Source organism: Mastacembelus armatus, chromosome 5 (genome assembly GCF_900324485.2).
Source record: "Mastacembelus armatus chromosome 5, fMasArm1.2, whole genome shotgun sequence".
NCBI classification, from domain to species: Eukaryota; Metazoa; Chordata; class Actinopteri; order Synbranchiformes; family Mastacembelidae; genus Mastacembelus; species Mastacembelus armatus.
This window is the reverse complement of record NC_046637.1, coordinates 23,071,169-23,091,604: the sequence shown is the minus strand read 5'-3', so window position 1 is coordinate 23,091,604 and position 20,436 is coordinate 23,071,169. Positions and strand designations below refer to the sequence as shown.

The following is a 20,436-nucleotide window of genomic DNA, read 5'->3' as shown; positions in this document are numbered from 1 at the left end:
GTTACCTTCATCACATTTGGTATCAGCTCCCAGAATTAGTACTGCCAGAAACTCAAACAGACTCAAGAGCTCAGTTTGCAGTTTATTACGATAAATCCCATTATTTTTTGTACATCAATACATAAATTGCAACATAATATTAATTTGTGTAAACACTCTGAACTGAATCATCAGTCAAAAACAAAAACAAAGAAAACAGCACAGGCTACACTAAAGTCTGGATAAATTACAGGGTGCTTGAAAAGCACTGTCCCAATCATCTTCTTTTTCCCGACACCTTGTTGGCAGAGAAGCGACGCAGGCAGTTCCCAGCTGGAGGACAGAGACTCTGCATAGAGGCTTCAGAACTATTCATGTCACAAGCATTTAGACTAGCATCTGTAAATTGATCTACGCTAATTGGAAATGAGTATGCACATTTCATAACAGCATACATTAAGGCGTTCAAGATGAATGTGCTTGAAGGTTGTGTTACAGAGCCCCTATTCTACATTTTTGAAGTCCTTTAATACCAAAGAAATAATACCAGATAAGTGGACTGGTTGCAAATATGCAACCAAAAAAAAAAAAAAGGAACTGTTGAAAGAACTGTTATCATTTTACAGATGATTTAGCCATTTGCACAGTCACTGAATACACAGAAGCCTTTTGCCAGTAATGACGTTGGCAGTGTTCATTGGTAGTCATGATAACTACACTGTCTTTGCAGTTAGTTAGTTATTGAGTTGACTTTACCACAAAAAACAAACCGTTCAAGGGTTGATACTGTATATATTATTTCCATAAACTATGAGGATCCTTAGAAAAATATTTCTTTTAATGCAGCATTGTACAAAATTAAACAAATTGCACTAGAAGGTTGATCAGTTATTCATTTTATTCTACTACTAATCTAACTGAAAGACTTGTTAGTGCTCTTTAGGCCATTTGTTATTACCAGTGTTAAGGTTATTTCATATTTTTCTCTTGGTCAATAGTGGTACAACTGTGTGGTCTCTGCATACTTTTATTGTAAATTATCTTTCACAGTAAATATACAGTGTTTCTCTTAATACTTGGAAGAGCCCAGAATACAGTTCTGTTACTCTCTTGAGCTTGGTTGACACCCTGAGAATATATTTTTTGTCAATACATCAAAACATTTCTAATAGCTGATCAATTAAAAACTCTTTCATTTTGAATGTATGCTGACTCTCATTTAAGGACTTCACGCCAGTTTTTTAAGGATCACATTTTCCTCTAAAGTGAACAAAGTGAATAAATATTCTACTATAGAGTGAAACATATTCAAACAGAACTCTATAAGACATATAGAAAATGGCAAAGTATAAATAAAAATCAGATTTTTGATTGAAGATTTTAGATGTCACCTATTTTCAAAACCATATTACAATCATAGTCTTTCTATAATATATAGATAATATATAGATACTAATACAAAACTTATTTTCTCAAGGTGGCATGCTTAAGCAGGCAGTGAAGACAAGAGAGACAAGGCTTTCTTCTCTATTTCTTACAATTTAAATGCTTTCACTTTCACTACATGGAGATATAGTTTGCAGCAGAGAGAGGCTCTAAACAAGTCAGTGTTTTAAATAAAGTGGAAAATTTGGCATAATGAATGAATGATTGGTAAAGAGATCTGATGTGTAGCATTTTGGGGGGAAAACAGAAGTGAGTGGAAGAGATTCTTTTATTTCTTTTCTCCTCCATTGGCCGATGACACCTTTCAGTTTTCTCTATTCTCTTTGCCTCATTCCTCAGCTCTACAACCAACATATAACCATGCTTCCCCTTAATTTATATTTTTCTTCTTCTCTTCTCTCCTCCCACCCTCTCCTCACCTCCACACCTTTACTTGTGGACATCATCAATCATTTCAAACAGGGCCTGCAGCAGTCGATCATCTCTGTGCCTGTATGGCTTAGAGCTGTAGAAGCCATCACTGTAGTCACTGTAGATGCTGTCCTCAGGGCCTCGGTATTTGTTGATGATGTCCAGTGCCTGGTACAGCTTCTGAGGGGGCAGTCTTGTAGCAGCAGGAGAGAGGCTCCTACCTGGCTCCTGCTTCCTCCCTGCAGAGGAGGCCTGGGATATGGCATGGGGCTGCCGCAGGACTGGGGTCTGTCTGTTGAAGGCTGTCTGCAGGAGACGCAGCAGGGCCAGGGAGGGAGAGTAGGGTGGATTTAATATCTTTTTAGGCTCCTTCTCAAGGTTTGATGGAAGAGAGGCTTGTGCTGTCTCTGTCTTTGGAGGTGGGTGAGCCTGTGTTGGCTCCTGTGTCAGTGAACAAAGACAGAGGAGACATGTTATTGAGACAAAAATGATCCTTAGAAAAAAATCAATATAGCCCTCAGGTGCTTGGACAGTGAGAGTATTTTTATTGTGTTGGCTATGTACAGAGGACATTTGATACAAAATTAAAAATGGACAGTCACTGTACTCCTGGGCTGTGCTAAAACTGAGCCAGTAAAACACCAAATGTTCCATGATATAATTGGGCTCAAATTCTAGCTGTTTGCAGCATGCTCACCTCCATCATGTCATCCATATGTTCCACACCTCGCCGGTCATTCTGCACAGCGTTGTAGGGAATGTACACTCTTGGTTTCTTCATGTGCTCAGGTTTCTCTGATGTTCCATGCAGAATCAACTTCCAGTTCAAAATCCGCCCCTTGTTCTCCATACGGCCTGACTGTGAGAGGGAATAATGTTGGTTAAATCTCAGGAAGAACTGACTGAAGTTCATTTCTGCTTTTAGTTATTTCAGGTATAGTAAACTACATTCTTCAAATGTTTGCTACTGCAGCATGTATGTAACAGTGTTCTTCTTTTTTTGTCTACATGTAGAAATGTCAAACTAATTTCAGCAAAGTGGTCAGAGCTGTGTCTTAAAAGATATGTATAACTCACTGTGTCTGTGATCTTCAACATCCAGGTACCAGCAGGGTCTTCTCCCCATGTGTGGACAGACATGAAGTCCCAATTTCTGAAGCCATTAGAGGATGTATCCCTCTCTCGCTCAGCCAGCAGCACTGTATTCGTGCCTGAGGGGAAACCCAAAGGGACATATAAGTTGGGAGCCTTGTTATTTCACTTACACATTTGTGTGTATGTGCACATCTCTAACCAGCTGGGGAAGTGAGTGTGATGTGCAGGTCTCCTCTCCTGGTGTATTCAATGCTGGCCTCCACCTGTACATGCTCCAGTGAGCGGATTGTGTTTTCCTGGCTCGCACAGGCTTTGGTTGGAATCTCTATAGTGATCTCCCCTGCTGCTTTCAGCTCCCTGTGGGATGCATCAAAATAGCATGGAATGAACCACACAAACAGCAACAGATGCCATGCAGTTCTCTGACATGTTCACATTGTTGTATCTATGTATGAGAAATAGATATATAAAACGGATAGACAGATCTGAATATGTTTGGTCATTTATTTGCAAAAACTGTTAATTTTCATCTTTCTTAGACCTTTGCTGGCACAAAAGATAGAAGAGGTTAAAGGCCAATGAGAGTTGATGGAAATGTAGAGCCAAATTTCATGAGATTGGGCATCAGTGTGGACACTGAGAGAAGCACAGAACTCTGATTTAGCTGCTATTAGTGGTACAATGTGATATGAGAAGTTTTTTTCAATTACAAAGCATATCAGCTAAACTACTGCACTCACAGTACATGGATTGTTAATCTAAAAAGGAATTCAAACAAAACCTTTGGTGAGACAACAATTGTTCATTGTTCTCAACAATTGCTCATAGATGACAAGTGACCTTATTATTATCACAGCTGTCATCATGAAACAAACAAACATGTTGTGATTTCATGACACAGAAAGCCATTCCAGACTTAAAAGTTGTCATTGACATGACTCAAGAAAAAAAAAAACAACAGATGCATCTTTAATAACACAGATGGTTTGACATGTTGGATCCAAAATGTCAGGACATTTCCATACCTGGGCTGAAAAGAGTCATCCCTGACAATACATTGCTTCTTTTCAGGCACATGTTTCCAGGTGGCTGGATCAGCGAGGTCCACCAGAGCTTTGGCGTTGAGAAGGCCGAAGCCGAAGCGACTGTTGACCATGAGTCCCGCTCCATTCCTCTTCCAGCCTGGGTTATTGGCCAAAGGGTCATACTCTGAGGTCCAAACCACGATGTGCTGCAGGTCTCTCCAGGTGAGATCTGGACTGAAGGAGAAAAGATGGACAGGGATGCAGACCAGGGTGAAATGAATGTTACTAATATATCAGTGTTCATGGTATAAATTGCAATACTATAATACATATTACAATAATACATATGTGAGTAAAAGGTGATTCATCTGCAGTATGGCATACTTTTGTTCCAGTGCCAGGGCAAATATTCCAGCAGCCAGTGGGGCAGAGGCTGATGTTCCAGTGTGAGTCTGAGTGCACTCATTGTGCAGATCAGCACTTGTCTGAAAGAAGGCAGGCAAATAATAACATGAAAAAGATATTAACCTTAAATAAAATGACATACCCCTTCAGCAAGTCTACATAACATTAGTTGGCATGAAGTAATATGACATAGCTTAATATAACATAAAAGTAGAACAGACCGAGTACTTGTTCTACTTACGATTCTCTGGTCGGTGTAGTCTCCACTGCTGTATGCTGTAGCCAGAGTGGAGGAGCACTTCTCAGCGTACCATGGGGACAGGCCCTGCTGGGAGGCACTGCTGATTGAGATAGTGTAGATGCTGTCAGTGTAGCCGTCACAGTCACAGTTATCCCCCTGCCGGCCTCCATTACCTGATGCCCAAACAAAGATAGAGCCTTTCCCATTACGGCCCTGTGGAATGCAAGATGGACATGTGTTGCAATGTCAGTTCCTCCCTTATTGCTTACATTTCAATTGCATGCACAAAACAAGCTGCTGCTGTTACAATACATTATAGAAATTCCTTCACCTCATGCTATTTTGGCATGAAAAACACACTGCCCAGTGTACAGCTTTGCTGACTATGCCCCGTGGCATTTTGTCATTAGAAGCTCTATTCCTAGCAGCACACTGTATTGTCCTCATTGATTTTGTTCTGATCCCTCTCAAAGCTGCAAATAGAGTACCAGCTTGTGGAACCTCAGTCTGATATTACACAAACTGCCTACACATCATCCAATCATTTACCTTCTGGATACCATATTCAAAGGCTTTCTGGGCCAGGCGGCCAGGACCCTCCACTGTCTTGCCATCATCATTGGGGCCCCAGCTGGCACTGTAGATATCCACATGATCTGGATTGAACCCAATAGAACTGGCCTCGATGGCATCTGTCACGATTCCATCCAGCATACGAATGCCTAAGAAAGCGAGGAGATTTTAATAGTTTCCAGTTTTGGTTCATCTTCTGCTTTTTCACTATGAAATAAAAAAAGATTGTATTAAACACTGCTGTCTACTCCTTCATTAAAAAAAAAGAAAAAAACAGACAAAAGTCTGTTATTTCATTTCCATGTTAAGAATACGATACTTTGTTTTCAAGGCAGTAACATTTGTAATTTTCCTCTTTTGAGATGCAGGCACTTCTGGGTCACTAAGAACCAGATGGCTCTTCAGATGTTGCAGCGCTAATATACAAACCATTGTTTAGGGGGATTGGAGCTGAGTAATTTTGGTGAGTGACATTATGTAACCATTTGCTGTAAAAATCAGGTTTTCATGAGGAAATCTTCCATCCCTAGTGGCTCTAAATAACATGAATAAATATCTTTTTTCTACTTTTAACAGGCTCAGTTGCCCAAGAACTCATCCAAACAATCCTTCACACTCATGCATTAATTAATAATCATTCAAATTCCACACAGCAGGGACAGCAGACAGAAAAGTGTCTCTGCTACATGTCTATATTTTTCAAGATGGACTATGCACAGGGACATAGAAGAAGATGCCATGTGATGTGATATTCACCACTCTTACCTCCAACCTTGGAGTTGTAGGCCACTCCCACACCACACTTATTATTGTCTGCCTGCATCGCAATCTCCCCAGCACATCTGGTCCCATGCCTAAGAAGAAATATCATATTTAATATGATTTTTTCTGCAGACTTAATTGGACATATTCACAAACATCAGCTTATCATTATTTGCCATATGCATCATCTGAGAATGGAGGTTCTCTGGTTGTATGACTCAATTATTCATCTAGAAGAACAGGCTTTGAGCTGTGGAGTATTCTGATAACAAAAGAGGACAGGGTTGTGGAGTGAGTGAGAGTGTGTGTGTGTGTGTGTGTGTGCGTGCGTGGTTAATTTCTTGTGTGGTCTGAGAAACACTTGGATAGGAGGCAGTAAACTGAAATCCAGTGATAGAAGTGTTTTAGTCTCTTGTGGCAGGGTCTGCTTTTACCATGGTCAACCAATCTTTGCCTATTTGGTTATTTACTATTATACTGTAATGAGCTGTATAATGACTAAACGCAAGCAGCAAAATAGATTAATGTAAGAACAGTACTGTGATGCACACCAGAAATGGTATGTTTTTAAAATGGTCTTAAACTACCAAAACTAGTGGGAGGCCAGATATGTCAGAATGTCACTCTAAAGTTAACTTACTTGTTTTCATTAGTGGAGTCATATCTGGGGAAGGGGTCTGGGTCATTGTCATTGAAATCATAGCTGGCTGCTGCGTCCTTTAAAAACAACAGTAAAGGAAAATGATCAGATACAATATCTCCTTTCAAAAGCTGGGATGACATGAGTGTACATCAGTGACGGAGGCGTTTAACTGGTTTTTCAGGGTCAGTCTGCTGTCATGGATACAGATATTAATGGTAACAGGAGGAGCAGACCAAATAGCAAAGCAACACATATTGAATGATGCTGAAGATGAAGCAGTGCTTGTTAGCTATCTGGTGAAACATTCAGATTGCTTGCAAACGTTTTTTAAGTGTCACTAGACAAAAACAGTAGGAATAAATGCTACACTGTGACACTATGTATATTTTTCTTCCTCTATCCCTGTCAAAGACTGGTGTCCTGTCACCTAACGCAGTGTCAGGTGGCTTTGGCTCAGGTTTACATGTGACCCTCACCAGGATAAACACCCATTTTAAATCGGATTCCTGCACCTGTCATTTCAGAATTTAAACCGCTGCTGGCACCTCACCCAGATGCATTGATTGTTAAGGATGAGCATCTTGGTTGATTGAGCCTCTTAATTGGAGTTAACTTAATTACAGTGGGGGTTATTTCCTTCAGCCCAGTTGTCATATATCGTTTCTATCTTTCCCTGCCTCCTTCACTCCCTCAGTGTCTCCCTTTTTTATTCTGTGTACAAGGAGGCAGTGGTGGCTGCCTTCTAAGAGCAACAGCACTGTTTCTCTCTAAGCCACAGATGGAGCTTTTTATGGCTTTTAGAGTTCCTCTCAACAGCAGAAACTATGCCAGAATGAAACCTCATGGAGCTCCCATTCAGTCATCTTTGCTTTTATGGGCTTGTAATTATCTGGATCAACATGCAGACTATCAAAGGATTATTGGAGCTATTGAAATATTTTCAAATTCTGCATCTCTAAATGTAAGGAGTGTAGTTATTGACATCAAAATCACTATGACAGCAAAGTGCCCATTTCACAATTACCCCAAAATAATTTTTGGAGGCAAACATTTTCATCTAGATAAGATTTATTGGTATCTTTATGAATAGCCTGGAAGGTGTCACCAGCAGTGTTACTATGGTAACATCAGACCCAGACGACAGAGGCTGTCTCCATGGAAACAGTGTCTTACGTAGTTGGAGTAGATGTCTGTGTGGTTCCACTCCAGCCCGTCATCCAGAACAGTGATGACCACTCCTTTTCCTGTGATGCCTTTCTGCCACACCGGGATCACGTGCAGGTCCAGCTTTGGCAGTGAGGAAGACGTCCTTGTATCTTGCTGGAAGACAGGGACAGAAAGAAAAAATGACACATCTGAAAATCAAACTAAATTGTGTATGTAAATCAGTTAGTATTTCATAAAGAGAACTTTTAAGGATATCAGCCAAAGTAGAGCCTTCTACTTAATTCAGTTTGCCTCTTCCTCTGCTGACCTTTACAGGAATTAATTACTGGATTGTTGACTTTTCCATTTTGCCAGCACTTACGTCCACTCCTACTGTATGGCCACTTGTAGGCAGATTGCTGCCAAAGGCTCATAATGACACAGGCTCTTATGTTATTCAATGCAGGAACGTCACTGATTACTTCAACCTTTAAGATGCTTTACTCTTGCTAGAGATGTACTGCATTTTAATCCACAGTTATTCTGGCTCAACTCCCATTCAGTCCCCCTGTCCGATTATTTAGAAGTCAGTTTCGAAGGTTATATAATATTACATTGTGTTTTGGGGGTGGCAAGACAGGGTTAAATGGAAAATCAGCAGATAGTGGGGGTGTGTGAGCAGGGTCGATGCCTGACTGCTAGATTGCTCTGGAAGCACTATGATTCAGAGCTGGAGACAGCTAAGACTAAAAAAAGGACTCACTTTGCTCTTTCACTCTGCGCATTATGCACAGACACTGCAGAACGCCACCCCAAGACATGACTCATCCCTGTGATGTATTGCCTTTTTTCCCTTCCTGGCTCCCATTTTGATTGCCTGTTTTTACCCCACCCTCTCAATGGGATCTCTTTATCACACCTCTTACACTTTTTGGACAATATCAGGTCCAGATGCCTGCTGAATAAAAAAGTCAATGTACTGTAAAAACATATATCAATATCAATTTCCTCTAAAGGTTTTCACTCCCAACCAGCTCATATCTAGTTTGATTGTTTTGGTATAACACGAAATGACTCACTTGTTGAGTAACAGCTGAGGGGGCTGAGACATGCAAAGATTAAAATGGTACACAATAAACAGCAGCTCACCCATTGTACATAAAACAAGTGAGCAGACATGCACAAACCAGAAATCACACAAAGATCCTTTGATCCACAATTATCATAGACTGACACCGGCACAGCTATGGACACACACACACACACACACACACACACAGCAGGCAGGAGGCATTTGAAGCTACAAGCATGAGTCACTCACTGATTAAACTATCAGCCAGTCACCCACTCCTGATGGATAAAGACACTCATCCTGTTCTTGGGCTCTGTCCCTGTCTCAGTGATCATCACATTTGCCAACATCACTGTCTTTCAACTGCTAATTATTTCAATCATGTATGTTTCTTTATGTGCAAATACAAAAATAAAATACTATAAAAAAATCATATCATAGTGGCTGATGTGAGAGGATGAAATATAGAGCCTCCTCTTTCCACAAAGCTTTGAATAAATAAATGAATAAATTAGAGTGGTTCAGATGAACTATAACATAGGCTGCACATAGACATAGGCTAATGTAGAAATTCACGAAGCAGCACTTTAAGGCCAATTCCATTAGCGCCATTATTCCTCATCTGTAAAAGTGATTCATCTTAATTTGTTTTCATTTTCCCCACAAGCGTGTGACTCATGTTTGGTTAGTGCAGGTGTAGAGATGTGGAAGCTCAGAGAATGTAATTTGAACTTCCCCCTCTCTCTGAAATGCACACATATACGTGTACATGCACTTCCTTCTGGTAAAACAAATAAATGAGGGTGACTGAGCTAAAGAGAGTTCAGTGACTTTGCTTCATTGAATGTGATCAATTTAATAACTGAACAAGCAGACTTGATTAATAGATTAAACAGAGGGAAGTGGAATGATGTATACAGTAACATAAGAGATCGTGTTTCCTGCAAATAACAGTTTGTTGGGAATATGTTATGATCTCTATCTTAAGTCTTAAAAAAAGTCCAATTAATTGCCTTTTTACTAATCTTGAGATTTTGTCTCATGGATATTACACTCAGTGGACAGTTTATTAGGCACATCTAGCTAAAACTAAGCTGGTCTAATCCAACAACCCTGTTTGTTGTGTTTGGTTTTAAAGAATCAGAACAGAATAAATTACTGTTATATCCATGTATGTGTCAATGGGACAGAGCTGAGATCACTGAGCTTAAGGGTCAAAATGTTACTCAGCGTGGTAATTTCGGGCTCAGTGCAGGGTAAAGTCAGTGTGTTAGTGATGGCTCTGGGGATACACAGCTGTGACAATCCACTGTTATCTCCACTACTTTGGCCTGAATGGGCTGAAATATCCCATTCAGGGTAAATGAGGACTTAATGCATTGTGCTCTTCTCTAGTCCATCCTGCTGGATTATGATCTCTCCACCCCTCTCATCTCCACACACACTGTGTTACCAATTAAGCAAATGGCTCTTTTGGCTAGTGCTGTTTGATGGTGTCCTTTTTTTCATTATTGTTTTCGTGTTTTTCTTTTGGGGAAGGTGATTATAAGGATGTAAGTGTTCATTGTTTGTATGCTTAGCAATCCTTTCATTTATGAACACCTGTATGGAAGTACTGTATGCATGCATGCTTATTGACAGGCATGCTCGTGCAAACACATACTGGACACAAACACTCGATGGCCTGCTGCTATAATCATGAGAGCAGTGTGGAGCTGCCCAGCACTTGCAGGGCTTCAGTGCGTCTCAGGGGAAAGATGACCAGCTGCATGCAAACAGAAGGCCAACCAGACACAAAGGACACAACATATGACCACCAGGCTGGATATAAACCTAGATTTGTGGTTTATGGAGTGCTAGGAAGCACACAGTGAACACATATTTTCAGAATGAGCTACATGAATTGCTAAGTCAACTGTTGAATTTCTCTTGCTTTTTCCCAACCAGTGCTGTGACAGACAAGCTTAATTCAGTGTTATGTGCTTTTTATGTTTTGTGTGTCATGATCGACTCACCAGGTACCACTGTTGGTTCCACATGGGATCATCAAACAGCTTATCCACCGGGCAGTCCCTGCACTCCCCAAGGGATGCTCTCTTGCTGCGACGTTTCTCGTACTGCTGTTCAGCCCACAACACCTACATACAGACAAGGAGAGACATTTGGTTTTTTTTCAGCCTTTTAATATGAACCATGGTATTTCCTTGTCGTGGCTTGTGGAAAGAAAAGAGGCCACACACCCGATCGTCCTCCGACAGCTGCCTGGTGATGTGGTTGGCACTTCGCTTCATTCTGCTAGGATGATTGCGGTGCTTGAACAGGAAGTGGTCTTCCAGGGCCCCAATCTGGAGAGACGAAGACATGATATGTATAGGAAATGACACAATACCTGCCTTTTGCTTGCTGAAACCTGTGGCACATGTCTAGAACTCCCATTATCTCTCACAAAAGTCTGAAAAATTCAGTTAGGAAGGGAACAAGAAAGAAGAGTTTCCTCTTTCTTTGTACAGCTATGTCTCACTTTCTGCCCTCTACCTGTACAGCTGTATGGTAATAGCAAAATAGTTAAACATCAAATTGCATATTTACAGGTATTTTTCCATTTTGAAAACAAACCTATGTGTGTATGCTTTCATTCAGAGCCATTACATGAATCTGAGTGATACTGGGTCTGACACAGTAGCCACAGTAGACTCCACAGTGTGCCCCAGTGACACTTAAAAAGCTCAGTTAATGATTGACTGCTGCCATTCAGAGCCACTGGGTTCATAAGCGTGAACTGGCTTAATAATTTAGACTGAACCTACCAAGCTTGTATGGGAGCTGTCAGTCAGGCTGAAATACTGGGAAACACAGGGATGGACTGAATAGAGAAATGAAAACCCAGGTTCCTGGTTGTGTGTTATCAGAAGTGTGTAAACAGTGAGCAGTAGATTAATTAAATCCTCCTCCTTTAATTTAGCAGCTTGTTGAAAATGCAGTGTGATCTCGTGAGCTGTCATAAAAAGCAATGAATTTCCAGTCTAATGGCCTGAATGAAGCAAAGCAGGAGAAGTGATACAGCTGTTGCCTGCCCTGCTGTTACAAAACAGCTCTTACTGTATGCTGCAGGCTTCATTCCCATCACTGTACTCGTTTTGCTCTTATAGTTTCTGTTCGGCTACTGCTGAATAAGACGTTTGATGATGATATTGGAGGATTTTTAAGCCTTTTAGGGGGTTAAAGTGTAAACTGGTGTTTTGCTCCAGGGCGTTGGTGCCTACCTGTCGGACCAGTTGGTAGTCCAGCTCTCTGGCGATCGCCTCGGCAGCGGCCAGTCCGCCTGGGATCTCCACTGCCCACTCGTTCACGTACTGTCTGTCCCCGAAGGAAGACTCCAGCGACCGGGGAACCACGGAGCAGAGGATGGCTAAAACACAACACATCACCGCTGGACGACATCTCACTTCCATCTCAGAGGAAATTCAACCAGATGAGAAAATATATGTATATATAGATATATACACAAACAGGTTAGATGCAGCCAAAAAAATAAAAATGTTGAGTTGCCACAATAAAGAAATCTCTCTGTTTTCTCTTTATTCCTTAAGAAACAGCTGGTTGAGACGGAGGGAAGGTGAAACTGAGCGTTATTGGTCCGCTAAGGAGAGGAAATACTGGTGATGGGGAGGGCTGCTTTGGTTTGTGTCTGTGGGGAGGGAGGGAGGGGTGGGGGGTGTTCACACGTCAAATTACGGGTGCTCTGACGTCAGTTTGGCGTCTACCTTCGGTAAGATGTGACTTCAGGTCCCTGAGAGTGAAAGTCTAAACGGGAGGGGGAGATAAAAATATCCAAGCGTTTGGCCCTGGAGGAGAAAGAGGAGGAGGAGGAGGAGGAACAGGGAAGAAACAACAATGAAGATGATCCTATAAGAGTAATTGTACTTGTTTATCACGTCGCGCAGCATCGTTGATTCCTTTTCCTGTTCTCTCTGCGTTATTACACTCGGTGTAATATTATCTCGTCGCAGCGAAGCTCGACGGTGCTGTCTCAGTCCATAACACATGTCTGTCGCTCTCAGTCCTGGAGCTGCGGTCACGTCAGCAGCAGAGACAGACAGGGACGGCAAAGACAGGTGTTTCAGCACCGCGGACAGCTCCACGGCCACGGCGCAGATTCACGCAGCAGATGAGATGACACTGACTCCAAACACAGTGCTGGGAGCGGACAGATGTCCATTATCTGTTCTACATTACCTGAAAGATGAATTCTGCAACTGTGTCAACCAGAATCAGCGTCTGTCTCTTAATAGGAATAAAATGGAAACACCCAGTAAAATACAAACACCTTACTTAACTGTAAGAACAGTACAGTCCTTTACTTTGATACATTGCATGCTGGTGAATAAGACTAGTGTTTCATCAAAAACTAAATTTAGTAAACTTGATCTTAGTAGCAATATAAACTAATAAGTCATAAAAGGAAGGTTTATTTTTTTTAAAAAATCATTAAGCTATTTTATATACAACTACAAATGGACATGGCATATAAATATGAATGTGGCATAAACCATATTTCTATACCTCACACACACACTTTCATTTTCTAATAGAAGTTGCAAACATATACTATATGTTAAGAATCATATTAAAGTGGAGGATAATTTATACACATACAGAGTGGACATCAGGGATCATGAGTTTTTGTTCTCTTGGTTTACTTAATGATCTATATTTTTTAACTTTTAAATGATAGAGATTAATGTGTGGTTATTTTCACGCTCTGTCAGGCAGTGTTTGCAGGGAGTTATTTATGACACTGATATTGTCTGCCCCCAGGTTGTTTACCGATGGAAACAGTGGGTCAGCACACTGATTTTAGGTGTGTACAATGACCCAGAGATAAAGGTGTCATACAAGTGGATGTTTTTCTTTCCTCTTGGACACAATGGAGGTTGTGTAGATGGAGTTTATGTGGGACAAACTGCATAAATCAAGAGCAAACAAATACAATAAGAGGACAATTATACAACAACAGTCTTAAGTTTAATTCAGATGTGCAATGTTTGTCTAAAATTGAGTGAGCGTGTTAGTTACTGTTAGTTAAACTTGTCAGAACTGATAATGACTAATATTTCTGGTCATCTGGCCATGTGCAAACAGCTCTGCACCTGGTTTTCAGTGTAGTCCACCTGTACCTAGCAACAGCTGTTTGCTTTAGCCAGGGCACACAGAAACACACAGAAGAAGAGCCACTGAAACATAAGCAAGATGAACAGTTAGTTTCAGGAGGTCATCGTTTCATTACAGAGCAGTGAAACTTTGACTCTGTTTTCACTGATTAACTGCATCCTGTGTCTTATCTCTGAGCTGGGTTTATTTCACTGTAATGGCCTGATATCACTCATCCAGCCTTCCTTATTCCACTGGGAGACCACACACATGCACACACACACACACACACACACACACACACACACACACTAAAGCTTCAAACCAATATACATCATGGTCACACCATCAGTTTCGTCAGATGAGGTCAGAGGTCTAATTGTGTTTCATCAGCTAATTATTTTTCCAGAGACAGGCAGTGAAGGGAAGCCCCTGCTTTTAGCAGGAGGATGACGCAGGTAAAGCCACAGCGACTGGGGAGAGACCTGAACAGACTGCAGTTCTACCAAGATCAATGACGTGCTGCAGATCAATGTCAAGACTTCAGCTACACTTCCTACTAATCTCAGAATACATTTGTGGTTGAATAACTTTTTATAGCATTATGTTCATTTTTGGTAGTTTTTCAACAGATGCTTAAGTTATTGCCTAGTTTTGTTGGTTTTTGTGTATTATATGCATAAAAAAATAAATCTGGTGTAAATATTCAAATTTATGCCTTACCACACTATAGCATAATATAATCATGAGAGACAATGTTGTGTACATAAAGAGACATATTACACCAGTGACTGGACTGAAATGTTTCCACTCACCTGACCTGTGAAATCATTTGACACGTGGTTGCCATGGCAACCCACCAACTGTTGTCATGTTCATCACTGTGGACATCAAAAAGTAAGTGTGTGGAAAATCTTCACGTACAATATTTGCATAAGAAAATAAAATCTCATGTGTCGCAGAGAAGCTTTTTACCCTTTATGATATTGTTAATGTTGCTGAGTGGCCCATCTTTGATCTGTGCTTTAATATCTTTTTAACATCCAAATCGAATCTATGTTTAATATGTTAGACTGGATTTTGAGAAAATGTAAATAAAATTATGTATAAATTCCTAAATGTGATATTAATTTGGCTTTTTAAAAATAATTTACCCATGCTGTTGTATCATGCAGGTGTAATTTAGTTTCAGTGAGGATGTGGATCAAGACTTTGTCTGACATTCTTAAAGAGAGTGGAAAAGTATTTTTTCTAATTGAACATGTATTAAAAAAGACTTTAAGGACAAAATAGGATACACAAAAGAAACTAATGTATGCAAACTACAAAGTAAAAATATATTCTGATTAGAATAGAATTGATATTTAGTAAAACCTGTGGCAGAAAAAGATTTGCAAATTAAAAATGCATTTTACAAGCCAACAAGAACAACTGATGAGCAAAGAATCTATGTAAAAATAAAGCAAAAAAACATAACCCAGATATATTTAGTACACTTGTATACATGTACACAATATTTACATTTATATACTGTAGACACTGAGGGCAGTGATGACAAAGTCTAATTAGAAAATAAAATAGGTGTTTTTTGATCAGGCTCATTGTGTTTAATATATCTATCATATATATGGGGCCATTAAATGAAACTAATGCAATTGCAGATGTCATGTGGCCCCTTTCACTGATGCCCATTAAAAAAGTGTGGCAGGTGAATTATGAAGACTTTAGACAGGCTTTTTGTTTTGCACTGATCTCTGATAAATGTCACTGATATACTCATGTGTTGCTTGGATCATTTTACTTCTATGATAGCTGAGTTGTAATAGCCTTCATCTCACCAGAGCTCATCCAACATTGTACAAATGTCACCTGTTATCAGAGGGTGCTGTACAAATGTCATTGAGCTGTCAGCCAGATTGGCATCACTTTGCAGGTGATAGACTGAGGAAACAGTCTATTGATGTGGGGATGTGACAGGGTTCATACTGATATCAGAGTGTGTGAAACTCATATTGCCTTTGTTACTGAAAGGACACTGTCAATGCTCTGACATGAGTCACCACTGACACTGACACCAGGGCTGTCTCTAAACTATTAAACCTTAGTGATTCTGCTGATGTTAATGCAGGGGAATCCTAACAAAATATAAATAAAATATATATAACATATGTAACAATCCTGGTGTTCTGCCACCGTGGACTGTTCTTTCAGCTGATCGTGTATCTCATTGTGGCAGCAGGAAGAAAACTCTAACAAAATAGAAGTGATGCCATCTCATTCTGTCAAGTGAAATCAAACTATTTAAATACTGAGTTAGGTCAGGTGGCAGCAGTGTGAATGTGCTTTAAAGTAATGCAACTCATTTTATTAGAAGTCATTTTATGTTAGACTGAATGTCCCATCTCTTCCGGCCTGTTGTGGCTGTTGTGTTGACTCAGACAGTCCCCTTTTAACCCGGCAGAGGGCAGGATCGTTCTTCATTCACCAGCTCACAGAGGAAAGGGGTCAGAGGCCCTACGTCAGATTTTCCCTCTTCCTTGTGGGGTGTGACTCATAACGCTAAAAATCCAGACTGCGATTTTTTTTTCTTGCAGAAAACGTGTGCACGTTCGTTTGCAGCAGAAAAACCCATCGTTATCTCTGAGGCAGTGAGTGTAATTTACACTGTTCACGCTTCTCCTTTTCTTCCTCCTATAACTCACATGACTCATAAACATAAGTCGAATTTGTGTTTTAGTATTTTAGTGACGCACTGTGCCAGGTCTGCGCCCTGTAATGAACATCAGAAAGGAAGGAAGGGCTTCAACTACAAAAACTTAAGGCAACTCCATCTTAAATACACACACGCACACGCACACGCATTCTTACAGCCTGGTTTACCCTCTTGAAACACTTTGCCTATAGCAACTCCAGTGATCAATCATCAAACTCGAAAGTTTTCTCAGCGGGAGGAGCGACGTATTTTGTGCCAAGGGGCAGATCAGCCTGTTCTTGAGTCTGATTTCCAACAGAGAACCGAGGGCGCACAGGGAACTTCAAAAACTTCACCCATTCGTGTTTCCAAGATGCCACATACACATAAGAAGAGGCGTAATAGTCACAATAAAAACACAAAGGAGGCGAATGAGGTAAGATTCTCTCTTCGTACAACTTCAGAATAAGTAGCAATAACCCGTCCACATGTTAGAAGCCTCGGATCGCAGCCGATAAAATGTGTACTAGTGTGTGTGTGTGTGTGTGAGTGAGTGTGTGGCATGTTTTTGAGGGTGGTTGCACCAGGCAACTTTTTAGGCACCAAATTCTAATCTGCTGCTGATTGTGGCATTGATTAACTTTGTCTCCAATGTAGCATCATCGGTTGTCGATAATCACGCGATGTTTGTGGTCGTTTTTCCAGATGTTTTCATGTCCCCTGTTGCAAAGTACATAGTGTCTAACCCCCCACAGTGCAGCCTGTCAGCTTCCTTCAGTTGTAGGCGCGTGAATGTGTGTGTATGTGTGTGTGTGTGTGTGTGTGTGTGTGTGTGGGGTGTGTGTATGGGAATGAAAGAATAGTTAGTTCAGGTCAGTACTTGATTCTTCTTTGGTTACGCGGAAGAGCCAAAGGAAGCGGCAGAAGAGGAGAGACATTTTCAGTAACTCCACTGAGTCAGAACAAAGCTCAGGCAGCACAGGCGGCTTTAGGAGGTAGTTATGTGTGAAGTGTGCGGGGAGTGGCACACGTTGTTTGAAAAGACATGGGAGTAAAGAACCTGAGGTGAGGACCGGAGAGACCGACAGTGCAGGGTTGAACCTTCCTTTCAGGCCAGCATTTACCCCTTCTGATCCTAATGGCGTACGCAGCGTACTGGATGCGTGTTGTAAGTACACCTGCCGTTTTTTCTCTTGTCTCTTTTTAACCCTCTGGCAATCTGCTTTATATGACTCTTAATCCAAGCTTGGCACCTGGAAAGACGCTGCATTCTTGCTTTTACTGCAGAAAACTCGCACAACTTGTCGGGACGCACATGCGCTTTGCTGAACAATATGCGGCACAAGACAGCTTTTAGACTTAAAGAACATACTCCGAGGGCTTTGACCTTATTCTGTCACACGCTGTATTTACTTATGAGGGTGTGTGGCTGTTTAGACGAATTAGTTCCCGTTCTAGCTGAGATGAGAGTCATATGTCAAGATATGCTCCATTATCTTGATTCAGCTCCTTCCAAATTGACTGTTAATACATATCAATCCATGCAGGACATGCAGTTATTGTTCAGCTAAATATAATGATCAAATGTTTGCTTTTTATTAGCATTAGGCCTTAATTAAAACGTTAGAAAGCGTCAAGCGCAAAGAGAAGATTGGATTTTTAGATGAAATGTGTTTTGTCCACCAACACAATAGGTTCAGGTCACTGCATCCTGTCCACAGCTTCACTGGAAGTTACACAAAATTCTCATTCAGGGCCTCAAAGCATTTGCACCTACAATAACAAGTGTTGTGTTTGTAGAAAGGAGGAGTAGCTGTTTCTCCACTTGGCGTCCATAGCAGTAGCAGTTTATCCATTTCTACTCTAAGACAGTGTCCTACTATGGGAAGGTACTGTTTCATCCATAGAACTTAGGACTTAATAAAGTCAAGTCCTGGTTTTATTTTCTGCACACAGGCACAATATGTGAAGGGCCGATTAAAAAGGTGCACTGTGAGTTTCATTCATTTGACCGTATTCTATAAACTGGTTGTATATATGCAGTAATATGCAATTCTGTTGTAACAACAGGGTTGTGCTATATCATTTCTTTGATATAGCTTTCATTAAAAAGTTGTGACTAATATCTAATATCTACAAAATAGTGATAACTCTCCAATTATTTGTATTGTAGACCTTTGAGTCTAAAAATAAGGCCACAAGTGAGAAATGTTTGTGCAACTTTGGAACATACTTTCACTGCAGTAGATAAACACATATAGTTCTAAGGTGTAGTGACTGGATATTGCATTGGAAGGAAACCCTGAGTTTGTGTTTGTCTCCCTCTGCTGAGTGCAGTGAGTGCAGTCACAGTGTGAAAATATTGATTTCTCAGATGAGAGCTGCTAAGAAAACACTTTGTGTGTTTGTTGATAAGGAGGTGCAACAGACTCACATTAACACTCGTGTGTTTTACCTGTTGATCACACAGTCTCATCTGTAGCTCTTCATTGACCATCACTCACTGTAGCTGCTCAGCCCTTGGAAACATGTTTTTTCAGATTCCTTCAAAATTCCTGAGCTGCTTTAGTTAATCTTATCTAGAAACCCCATTTAGCTTTGATACAAATTCAACTTTTTAGAACTGTATATGTTGTTACTCTAAGATTAATTTTTTATAATTTCACCACAACTCCTAAATTATGTGTGTTCTGATTTTCTGTATTTTTTCATCTCGTTGCTGTAGAGTTGCTGATTGTTCATACATTTTGTGGCAGCAGATGTACAATCCCTGCATTTCTCTATGGGAGCATGTATTAGTAAAGGTACAAGTAATAGTAGTAGTAGTAGTAGTAGTAATAGTAGTGGGGGTGGACATAGACTGTAGATGTCACTGTGTGGAGCTACAGTGACTGAAATTCAAGATGAGAGTCAGTATGAAGATGAGCACCACTTTAGCCAGTGCAGGCCCATGTTCATACGCTGTAACACAAACATGTCAGTGAAAACATTTCATTTCATTACACTAATAGTATTAACCCTGCTGTCACTGCTGAGCTGAATCTGTTTGTCCAAATCTGATAATGTCAAGTCATAGGAAAAATAAAATCATATTTGCAAGAGCACGAAATGAAACAGGTTCAGAGCGGTTTGTAGGAGGTTACGGTGCAAGATATTTCTTGTTTCCTGAGCTGTACCAGCTCGTTTTACCGGCTGGGTTTGTTGACGCTTCACTTTAACAAATCTCTATCTGTCTACCAAAGATTATGCTATGCAGCGAGCAATGTGGGAAAGTGAACATGCATGTGTAAGCATGAACATTTGCTGAAGTACATGGAAGTTGCACTATTTCTTTCTTTCAGGCCATTGGATGAGGGTTAGAAGAACTTTGACTTTGAGCCAAAGTTTATAACGTCTGATAATGTGGGGTGTTCCTCAGACAAAATCAAGATAACTGTGGATCAAAGGACTGCCTCCACCTCTACAACTTAAAATAGTTTGAGTCATCTATCATGTTGCACTGGGGGCAGAGAGTTAACTTCAGCTACTCAGAAGGGGCTTTTTAATAGATCTTTGGGGCTTTAACTAATGTTTAACTGTGATTCAATCAGATAATGATGTTCTTGGAGAGAATTATCACAAATTATCAAAATGATCATGTCTAAGTGTATCATGTGCATCATGTCTAAGAAGAAGTTTGGTTTTTGGTGCAAATTGCAGGTATCAGGTACTGGGAGTTAAAGTATATTAATTGCAGGCAAAATCAATTGGGCGAACCAGCATAACCAACTTCTGGGTTGTTCTTGTCCCTCCACA

At 40.6% G+C, this 20,436-nt stretch overlaps 2 protein-coding genes across 11 annotated transcripts in view; one reads left to right on the top strand and one right to left on the bottom strand.

Annotated features, from left to right (window-relative positions):
- Positions 1 to 445: 445 nt before the first annotated feature.
- pcsk1 (proprotein convertase subtilisin/kexin type 1) lies at positions 446 to 12,351 on the bottom strand. Its single transcript, XM_026307904.1, has 14 exons — positions 12,062 to 12,351; positions 11,039 to 11,143; positions 10,814 to 10,936; positions 7,754 to 7,900; positions 6,578 to 6,654; positions 5,941 to 6,029; positions 5,152 to 5,324; positions 4,603 to 4,815; positions 4,341 to 4,441; positions 3,957 to 4,190; positions 3,131 to 3,288; positions 2,914 to 3,047; positions 2,534 to 2,695; positions 446 to 2,277 (listed from the first exon to the last, which is right to left on the bottom strand). Exons 1-14 carry the CDS (start codon positions 12,248 to 12,250, stop codon positions 1,855 to 1,857), a joined length of 2,328 nt encoding a protein of 775 aa, XP_026163689.1. The 5' UTR covers positions 12,251 to 12,351; the 3' UTR covers positions 446 to 1,854.
- Positions 12,352 to 16,509: 4,158 nt separating this feature from the next.
- cast (calpastatin) overlaps positions 16,510 to 20,436 on the top strand; it is a 33,844-nt gene continuing 29,917 nt past the window's right edge. For 2 of the 10 annotated variants that reach the window (XM_026307741.2, XM_026307736.2), the window contains exon 1: positions 16,618 to 17,077. In XM_026307741.2, the coding sequence (XP_026163526.1) occupies positions 17,015 to 17,077 (63 nt within the window). In that variant the 5' untranslated portion in view covers positions 16,618 to 17,014. Of the gene's footprint in view, positions 17,078 to 17,523; positions 17,810 to 20,436 lie in introns of those variants that run through there. The other 8 variants (XM_026307713.2, XM_026307702.2, XM_026307700.2 and 5 more) reach the window with 7 other exon arrangements.